The sequence below is a fragment of the Perca flavescens genome, chromosome 4 (genome assembly GCF_004354835.1).
Source record: "Perca flavescens isolate YP-PL-M2 chromosome 4, PFLA_1.0, whole genome shotgun sequence".
In the NCBI taxonomy this organism is placed as follows: domain Eukaryota; kingdom Metazoa; phylum Chordata; class Actinopteri; order Perciformes; family Percidae; genus Perca; species Perca flavescens.
Genome location: NC_041334.1, coordinates 29,273,552 through 29,284,282, shown reverse-complemented (window position 1 = coordinate 29,284,282; position 10,731 = coordinate 29,273,552). Strand labels below are relative to the sequence as shown.

Sequence of the window (10,731 nt, the reverse complement as noted above, 5' to 3'; positions counted from 1 at the left end):
GTGAGAATGATCAAACCTGAAGAGAGAGAAGTTGAAGCAAAACAGAAATAAATAGCTTATTCATCTAGATACAAATTTAAATAAAATAAAATAAATACTAGACACACAAGTTTGGGTACTATGCAGGTAACAATGTAGGCTACATACATGCTACACAGATGGTGGTGGAAGGGGCATCAGTAGGATCCCAAAAGCAATTTTCCCTGGGGCTTCTTAAAGAGCCATGGGGCCTCTTACCCATAGACATAATATAGAGCTCTTAGTGGCCATGGCAATCTCTGGACAAAATAACGGATATGAGAAAACTGTATATTAATGTGGCAAATGTTCTAATTTATTCGCCAAATGATAGCAAATACATCCCAAATACCATTAACTGTAACCGTTTATACACACTCCGCCCCCTACAGCTCAACTCTGTTGAGTTGTTCCTTTTCGCGCTACTTCAGAGTAGACATTTCCAACAGTTCGTGAACGCAGCGTATCTCCTGACTGGATAGCAGCATGGAAAGAAAAGGTAACGCTGTAACTTAACTACAAAATGCTTTTTACACATAGTACTTGAAACACATACGCGTTTCTTCAAGACATTTCTCTGGCAAATTAATTCTCATAGTGATGTTAACAACTGTAACAAGCCGCGTAACAGTTGATGAAAAGTAAAAGTGGACCATGCGCTCTGCTGTGTGTATGTTAACAGTATGCTAGCTCTAGCTAAGGTTCTCAGACTAACGTTAGCATCTGATCGTGTTAAGTAGCTATGCGCCAAAACTTTTATCCAGGTTAGAGTACAAAATAAGCCCCATTGTCCCCAACAAAACTATAAACAGATTTACCAGGGCTCGGCATGATAATGGACAAAACCTGTATGATATTGGCAGTCAAAATTACCAAGTTACTGTTAGCAGCTAACGTTAACTTAAAATACCTCTTCTATTGGGGCAACACACCACAAAGGCCGGTTTACTAGCTTTTTAGAGGCGTTTACTCCAGCTAACTTAGCAACCTGCTAGCTACTCACAGTTGCTATTGTAACCCTTAACATGATGGTTTTTTTTACACCTGCAGCCCCGGAACACACTACTGGGTCCTCTTTCTCTAAAATCACGAAATAACCATAATAGCTTTTAAGAAACAACACGTTGTCGTGTTTGGAGAAAAAAAAGCGAGTTAAGTAGCTGTGTGTTAACTGTTTTCTCTCTACTTTTAGTACTCGCAATGCAAGCAAGGAAGAAGAGGACAAGGCCCAGGAAACCTGGCAAAAAGTAAGTTTTTTTTCCTTTTTCTTTCATGTCCTATTACGGTTTACTCTCTCTGTTCCGGAAACACAAAGCAGGAGGCTCACTCATGAGAACACTGCGCAGCTGCAATTTCTCACTTGGCTGTAAACTTGGCAACGTTGTGATTTGGAGTTGTCCCACTTGGTGGATGCATCATCACAATGTATCTGCAACTGTGTGACTTACAACCCCTTTACATTATCATTTAAAATATTTTATTGTTTGTGGCCGGGTTGGTCAGTGGGTAGAGCAGGCGCACATATACATGGGTTTCTCGGCAACGTCATCGCTGCTTGCGCACGCAACCGGGGGGCAGAAAGAAGACGTGTTTTGTGCTTGTATATATGTCAATGGTTTTGTGTAGCTAGCTAGCTAGTAGCGGCATAGCGTGAATCAAAATGCCAAGGAGTTGTTGCGTAGTTAATTGTACAAACAGAGCCAGTGATGGGTGCCTGATGTTTAACATACCTAGGGGGAAGCATGCTTTTGCCAAAAACCGGCGGAGGTTATGCCTTCAAGCCATAAGAGGGGCAGATTGGGGTCATATTCAAGAGTCAGGCTCCCATTGTTTCAATCAGAAATGTTGCTGCTTGTGGTTGTTCAGCTAAGTGATATCTACCTGTCAGGGCTGTGGTACTCGAGTCCGGACCATAGACAATTAAAGGTCCGGACTCGAGACAAGTTTAGACAGCTAGCTAAAGCTACGCCTATGTTTTGCTAACGTTAGCGCAACAGTGTTAGCCTAGCATACTAGGTAAATATTACGACTGCCTTCGGAGTTTATTAGCTATATCTGCGTCCACGTTGCCAACATAGGACCTGTTGCGTTAGTGCTCCTTTTGTACATAACCTTATTGAATGAAATATTAAGCTTCGCTTCTCTGAGATGGGTGGGTTTTTGTTACGTTACATACAAAGCTAACTGGCTATAGTTAGCCTACATTAGCTAGCGGACATTAGCTAACGTTGCCGAGACAGTGGCAGTAGAGCTTCGGCGAGCTAACCAAGACAGTGTTGTCGCCCTCTCGCCCACAATCAACCTCTGCTGCGAAAAACAATCAACCTGCAGTGATGTTTTGAAACTAACATATCGTACCTTTTCCCAGAAATCCTGGCCATTATTTTAAGACATAAACCAACCATAAGGGTACACTCAGGAGTAACCCTGCTGCTAACACGGGCTATTACATTAGCCTAAAATGATAATTATAGCCATACATATATATCACAGTAATAACACTGCAAAATTAAAGACCGACAAACGGATCCAACTAAAATCATGTTTTATTGAGTCAGCAGTTATATACAAACAATAAGGAAAGCTTAAAGGAATACGCCACCGGAATGCATGTCGAAATTCTAGCAGCGATGTTTCCCCATTGGAATGAATGGCAAACAGAGCTATACCTAGCTTCTCATAACGAGAGCTCTCCAGCTCACAACAAATGATTAAATTGTAATCGGTTAAAAACGTTAGCTTTGTAAGACCATAGAGTATGTGTTATATAAATACCATTACGAAATTCAAAGTGTAAATATATGCAATGTATGTCGAAAGTCTAGCTGCGAGGTTTCCCCATTGGAATGAATGGCAAACAGAGCTATAGCTAACTTCTCATAACGAGAGCTCTCCAGCTCACAAAAAATGATTAAATTGTAATCGGTCAAAAACGTTAGCTTTGTAAGACCATAGAGTATGTGTTGTATAAATGCCATGACGAAATGAAGGGACTAAGACAATGTGCACTGAGACAAAAATGCGTTTGCATTATCGGACCAGCTCACCAATCTGGCTTTCTGCCCCTGGTATGCGCACGCACCCTGTAATGTTTGTAAACAAGAAACCCGTCTATACTGAGAGGTTTATGCCTCGATGCAGTTCGAATCCGAGCTGTGACGATTTCCTGCATGTCTCTCCCCTTTCTCACCTAGCTGTCCTGTCAAATTAAAGGTGGAAAAGCCCAAAAAATAATATTATTTTAATAAAAGACACACAAAAAACTACACAAAAGTACATAATAGACATTGAAGTATTCAAGTATTGTATTATGGATGGTAAGGAAGTCATTTAATCCTATTTAAAAGCATGTTGATGCTGTCAAGTAGTGACTGAATATCTTTGAGTTGTGGACAAAAGGAGGTTGTCGTCTTGGGCTTATGGGAAACACTGATTAACATTTTTCACCATTTTCTGACATTTTAGAGACCAAACAACTAATCGAATAATCAAGAAAATAGTCTTTTTAGCAGATGTTGAGACACCAGGAAAGCAGGGGCATTTCTCTTTTATGCAAATTGGATTAAAAAGCCTGTGTAAATAATGCAAATTACCTCAAGGTGCCCCACAACAACAAATCTTTTGGAATTTGCTATTGCGATATGAACTAAATCAATTTAACATTACAACTCCCCAGTAAATGGCAAAACAGGGCTTTATTTCACTGTGTATAATTGAGGCAGAGTTAATCTAGTGATAATGTCAAATAGGGATGCAACGGAAAATGACATTAAAATGCAGTTTTCAGCCTCTCAAATATCAAGATTTTATATGATATTAATTAGGGCGTTTTCACACCTGTAGTTAGCTTGCTTTGGTCCAAATCAGTTGGTGAGTGGAGGGTGGGGGTGTGGCCTTGACCAACTGCAACTTTGCTAGTTTGAAAGCCATGATGTCTCTCTCTCTCTCATGGGTGGGCCAAATTCTCTGGGCGGGCAAAGCACAGAAACAGGCGGTAACCTTGCTCCTTATGATCTCCATACGGAGCAAGATTCCAGATCGGCCCATTTGAGCTTTCATTTTCTCAAAGGCAGAGCAGGATACCCAGGGCTCGGTTTACACCTATCGCCATTTCTAGCCACTGGGGGACCATAGGAAGGCTGGGGGAACTCATATTAATGTTAAAAAACCTCATAAAGTGAAATTTTCATGCCATGGGACCTTTTAAATTATCAGACATTGTTTCGCGAGAGACGTTACTACGTCTGCTCTGCTTACCGAGACTTCGCTCTGCTGTGCGGTGTCTCCAATTTTAGCGGCAGCTGGCATGACCACGGAGATGCGAGTGACGGACGGCAAGCTTGACCGCAGTCTATTTCTGTGATAGAAACACTGCAAGCTGCTACAGTTTGCTGCTCTGCTGCATCGCAGATTGCTAAACACACCTGACTACAGGAGACATTAGCTCAGACTGGAGGAGTATATATAGTTGGGGCGGTTCAAGTACAGTTCACGTTCTCACCACAGACAAACCACTCCAGAGTTTGATTAAGAACCGCACCAGCGGGACAAACGAACTCTAGTGCAATCCAACCGAACTAAACGAGGCAGGTGTGAAAACGCCCCTTAATATCTTTGGGTTTTGGACTGACAAAAGACATTTAAAGAAATTACCTTGGACTTTGAGAAAAAAAAGGGACAAGCATTTCCCCCAATTTTCTGAAATTTTATTCGGGACCAAAGGATTGATTAATTTAGAAAATAATCGGCATATTAATTGATAATGAAAATAATTGTTAGTTGTAGCCCTAATGTTAAATGCTATATTTCTGCCAAAAGCTACTGCTATAATGGGCCTTTCAGACACAACATGGTTTGAGCTGTGCTCGCCTCTGGGTTTGGTGCACATCTACAGCACGCTGCGCTCAAAGTTAAACCAGGTTGAACTTTAAGCATGGCGGTAGCTGCTGCTGCTGCATCGTGCAAAGCGTTGTGGTAATAATGGGTTTTAGAGAGCAGCGGTGCCGTTGCCACCTTTTAGTCTGAAAGGCCTATAACAGTGACATATGTAAGGGATAATGCAGAGCGAGTCGATCATTATTGTGTATTTGAACCCCGTCAGGGTGATGCCTGAATCAGCCTGAAGGGGTTTAATATACAATAATGACTGACTCGCTCTACATTATCTCGCTTATTACACAGCTACTCATACAGAGGTTACCCGCTGATAACGCCTGTGTCCCGGTCGGGGCGGTGAACTTTACTTCACCCATTTGCCCTTCTTCCTCCCCACTTCTCTTCTTTACATGTCATGAGACTCAACCTTCGCCTGTGGGTGCTTCACTAAATTTTCCATTTCACTCCTTAGGAGCAAGCCATATACTAAATATACCCCTCATCTCCCTCCTCTCTACCACCACGCCAGTCCACCTACTTTTTTTTTTTTTTTTTTTTTTATTGAAAGCTTTATTTTTTGCGTTGTTGCTCAACAATCTCGACAGTTGTCTCTTGGCAAATGAGGGATTAATCTCTTGGCCAAAGCTAGTGCTTTTTTAATAACTGCATGGCTTGACGCAGCAGCCTCATCAGATCCAAAATTAATACTCAAAGCTGGAGGGTTAGTCTCTCCAGCTGTTAGTACTGTAGGCTAGTACCGCCACTGCCTCCATGAGCTGTCACAGCAACTGCTGCTGCTCATACTACTGCTAACAGTGTTGATTATACAGGCCAAACTACATTAACTAACCCCACCAGCATGCACCTGTCTCCTTTACCCTACACAGCAGTATATTTGCCCCTCTCCCCTCTTGACAGTGATGCTGTGCAAGAGTTTACACTTGGAAATGCATGATTTCTGTCAATAACCCCCCCCTTCTCTTTTTCCTTTGCACCCATTTTACTCCTTCCCTCCCCCTCTTGTGTGTCATTTTCTCTGTTGTGGCTGCTGTGCTGCTGAGAGGACGCAGCAGCCACTGTTCAGTCGAAGAGCCAGGGGAGAGGAGAGCAGACATAGTACCAGACCTAGCTTTTAAAGTGCCACTTGCCTTTTCCAAGTTTAGTTCAGTATAGACTAGTGTAAAATAGCTTTAACCAAGTGTCCTCTGGGTCATGTGGCTCCTGGACTGGATTTTCTCCATCAATACAGCTGTGGTGAAGCTAGCCAGCGGTCTCACATGCAAGTGAGTGGTGAAATAAGTCTCATGTTTGTGTATGAGGGAGAGAAGGCAAGACTGATAGAAAGAGATTTCTGAGTAAAACTCAGACTTTGCTTGTGTCTGTAGGCTACTTCTTGTTGAATCTGTGATGATGAAGATGGCAGCTCAGTGAGTAGTGTTTTGGTGAGTGCGCCAGATGCCAGTTTACACAGTTTGGCTGACTTATTGATGGGCTGATCCATTTTTAAAAATTTAAGAATCAGATTCTGACTGTTGCTGCTCTGTGAGGTACCTGAATACCTCCTCATGTTTGGCTTGGTGTGTGTGTGCAAGCAAGCGAGAATGGGACTAATGATGTACCTGGTTGATTTGTGCTGCCATCTTTTTAAAAAAGCTTATCGCCCACCCATTGTTTCTCTTTATTACTGCATTACAATATCCTGCTTTATTTTGCATCACTTCAGACATGAAATCACTCGTTTATCTAACTTTCTGTGCCTCAGATGTAATTTTAGGATTACTTGTGCACTCAGGAGACTGAACAGGAATAGCCAGCATTGCAGAGTATTTACCCACACATCTGCACTCGTATTGCATTTTGCTCTTATCTCTCCCTTTTCTTTCTCTCCATAGCTGCATTTCATTACATAATCTTTTATCATTGGCAACCCATTACAGCTCTGTGTCCTGCTATTTTCTCTAGTGCTCTCTGTCTTCACCCTGCAGATGAACCACTACCCTTCTTATAACTATAAGCCTACATGTGTTGATTGTAAATAAGGGGTGCGTTGCTTCAGGCCATGCAGAAGATGTTGGTGTTTCAGCTTTTTGTGCAGAGAGCTTTGTTTTTGTGAACTAAGAACTAGGGCTGTCCTCGACTAAAGAAATTCTTAGTCAACTAACACTTATGAGATTTTGTCGACTAATCGATTAGTTGATTTAATTGACAGAGCTGTGCACTTTGAGAGGTGGTTAAGACTAGAAAAGCACAATATAAATGTAGTTAATTAACCATCTGTAAAACTGAGTTTCTCCACAATTAATACTGCAAAAGCACCACTTTAAATCTTGTGTTTACCATAAATGTGCTCAGAAGTTTCTTGGAAATGAATAATTAAGCATGAATAAGCATAAAAAATGACTAATCGACTAACGAAATCTTAGTCGACTAAGACCAAAACGACCGATAGTCGACTAAGAGGTGGCAGCCCTACTAAGAACACCTGCAGTGGTTCAATAGGTGCTGTAGCATACAAAGCTGCAGTATCCTCTCTCTTTCTCTTAGTAGCCTATGTCATGCAGTATCTGCTTGGAAGTAAAAAAACATTCTCTTGCATGAGACATGCATACTTTCAGCAGGTGTTGGAGTGCTAAAGTGAAGGTGCTGCAGCACACTCGTTTACACTGTGTGCATTGCACCCTCGGTACAGTTACCTAGTGCTGCTTTTTCATTCTGCTGCCCAGGCACTTGTCATTGATTTTGTCTGGAGGGGGGGGGGGGGAGGAGAGGCGGAGAGGAGGACGTACACTTTTTGGCCACACTCCATCCCCAAGAGCTTTTTCCAACTCTGTGCCCTTGTTTATTTTGCTGTAAAGATCTGATAGGGCTGGATGGGTGGAAGCAATACAACCAAGAGAAACCAGGAGACACTGACACACTGTCATGTCCGATGTGTGCGCAGGAGTGATGGAGATGTCAAGTGGTTGTGGCTCTGTATTAGATTTCAGGCCTCGTTGGCACAATCACTGGCCCGTACGGAAATGTGGCTCAGGCTGCAGTTAAAGAGATAATTTCTTAGGCTCTTTGTGTGTAAGACAGTTTCAGCATCAGCTTATGAAAAAGGTTTAATGTGTAAAAGTATGACCAGTTTTGTTAAAGCATATCAGGGACTTTGGCAGTAGAATCTTTGTTGTTGGACTAAGCAGAGCCCTCCACTGGCCTAAAGTCTAGGCTTTAGCCCGACCCTGGCCCAAGACGTTCAGGCCCTTGCCCGGCAGCTTATCAGAATTCTCGTCCCGAGCCAGACTAGAGCCTGTGTTATTTTCCCCCGCTCTCTCCTCCCTTTAACACAGCCTATACTACTGTTACAGCCATTAAAATGGTTCAGTTTTATTTTTAATGGCAACGTGATTATATTTTGTTTCAATTATTAATGAAGTTAATTTAGAAAAGTTTGGAGCATTTTTGTTGTTGTTAAATTAATGTTTTTTTTGTTTTTCAAGTGCCGACCAAGCCGCTAGTGAGTTGACCACATGTTTGATCAGTTTAGCCTCTCAAATCAACACTTGACTTGCCTCCAATACATTTCCATAGATTTTAAAAAACACTTCAAGCCAGTTTAAACATTTTATTATCACCACCGCAGTAAAAAGGCGTTTTTGACAAGCTGAGGCAGGCTGCTGCTCGCAACGGAGGGCTATACAATCTAAACTAATAATACAGAAAACATGCAGGTTGTCTTACCTTACACCTAGGCTATGCATAAAAAATCCAGGCTTCACCACAGAACATGGCCAAACCCAAGACCAACCCCAAACGAAAAAATTTAGCCTCCTTAAGCTACAGACTCCACAGTGGAGGGTTTTAGTACAGTCCTCCTTTCTTCTATAACTCTTCTAGCTGCGCTGAAGTCATGTTAGCTGATGCTGGCGGGACACTAAACACTAGGGGTGTAGAAAAAAAAAAAATCGAAAATCGTATGTGTCGTGATTTATTTTTTTTGTTGAGATTTTAGAATCAATTTTTTTCCTTTAGAATTGTGATGTTTTTTTTTGTTTTTTTTTTTTTAAACCAATGATTGACCTTAATATGTTCTGTTTATACAGTACCGCCGACCCCGACTACATCATATCAGTTTCCAGCAAAACGGAGCGAAAGCAGAAAAAGCAGAAAGTTAGGGGTGCACCGATCCGATATTAAGATCAGATATCTGTTGACAAAATAGCTGGATTGGAATTTCTCACTGTTGTCGCACATCCTACGTTATTCGTCAGCAGCACGTGTGCCACATGCTGGAAGAGTTGAGTTAACAAATGAAAATCGCAAATCAAATCGGCACCCATGCATCGTGACAGAATCGAATCGGGACAAAAGCATATCGTCCCAGGCCTAATAAACACTCTGCAAGACCAGTCGGGGTAGCTTGGTCTTGTGTTGTTTCCACCAAGCACAGCACATCTCGTAGTAATTTATTGGACGTCTAAAACATAGCTTAATACAGGTCCCTTGTCCTGCCCGCGTGTGAGCTATGAGGGCCGCAAATAAGTCGGGCCCCGTCGGGCTTTGGTTGAAATGCAGGGCTCTAGGACTAAGTGAGGCTGCAGTAAATATCTTTTTGAAATAGCTCTCTCCTACACTTCATGTTCTCATTAGTGTCATTGTACTAGGGCAGACCCGAATGCGTCGAAGCTCCAATTGTTGCCATGGTAATCGACTACCAAATCAGTATTCGACTGCTTGGTTATTTTTATTTTATTATTATCTATGCATTACCCCCAAAATCGTGTGTGTGTGTGTGTTGCGGTATGCATTGTTCTGTAGATATGCTCTTAAGCAAGGATTGCATATGTGTGCAAATCAGGTTTGCACAGTGAGTGCTAACGTGCAGAAACGGCCACTATTCACCACTGGTTATATTGTCATGCTATCTGTATCCTTGTTGACTTGTGTGTGTGCCCTTTAATGTGTTCAAAATGAAATCGAATACTGATTAGCAATGGGATTTTAAAATTGAACATTTAGATGTACGGCAACACTATCTGTTGCCGTTGCATTGTACAGGTGCATACCGCTCCTTTGTAGAGGTGCATCAGTAAACTGGTCTTGGGTGTATACATTTACAATGAATTAAGTAGAGATGCACCGATAGACCGGCTGGTGACTGGAATTGGCTGATTTTCACGTGCTCGGCCATGACCGGCCGGTCAGTCTGACGTATGCCGATTTTATGCCGGTCAAATGCTGTAAATAAATAACATTGTAAAGGCTACCATGCACAATGCATAGGAATTATATATAGGCTAGCAAATAATAACAATAAACACACTATTAATTACATTATCGTAATGCAGTGTTACTACTGTAGCATGTAAATAATGCACATAAAATACAAACGTGAGCAAGGGCGTTCAACAGTTGCCATTATATCAAATCAACAGCCACGTCCAACCTAGCTAGCAGGTGAAGAACACAAACAACGAAATCACCAGCTAACAATGAACTGATAGGCACTGCACCTAAGACGTATACAATGGCAGCCCTGATCACTATATAAATGAAGTTACAACAGTGATTCAGTTGAGAGGGTGGTCAAACATTTGGGCACATGCCTCTGGTGTTGGTTGGGGGCGGTTGTCCTCTGTACAACCAGGGTTTGTGTACAGATTGAAAAACAAAACGTCTTTTAAAATAAATTAATAACTGCAACCTCATTTTTTCCCTTTTGACTTATGGTAATAATGAATCTAGTTTCATTGTCTCAAGCATGGAATTATACTGTTGTGGGTTCCCTACTGATTCCTTTTCTACATCTAGGGGTTCAAATCATTTTGATTGTGAAGCAGAAGCTGCTAACATGGG

General features: G+C 41.9%; 1 protein-coding gene across 1 annotated transcript in view; it reads left to right on the top strand.

The window, feature by feature from the left end:
* Positions 1-385: 385 nt before the first annotated feature.
* srpk1b (SRSF protein kinase 1b) overlaps positions 386-10,731 on the top strand; it is a 32,227-nt gene continuing 21,881 nt past the window's right edge. Inside the window, exons 1-2 of the mRNA XM_028576219.1 lie at positions 386-517; positions 1,211-1,265. Coding sequence (XP_028432020.1) covers positions 505-517; positions 1,211-1,265 — 68 coding nt within the window. The 5' untranslated portion in view covers positions 386-504. The remainder of the gene's footprint in view (positions 518-1,210; positions 1,266-10,731) is intronic.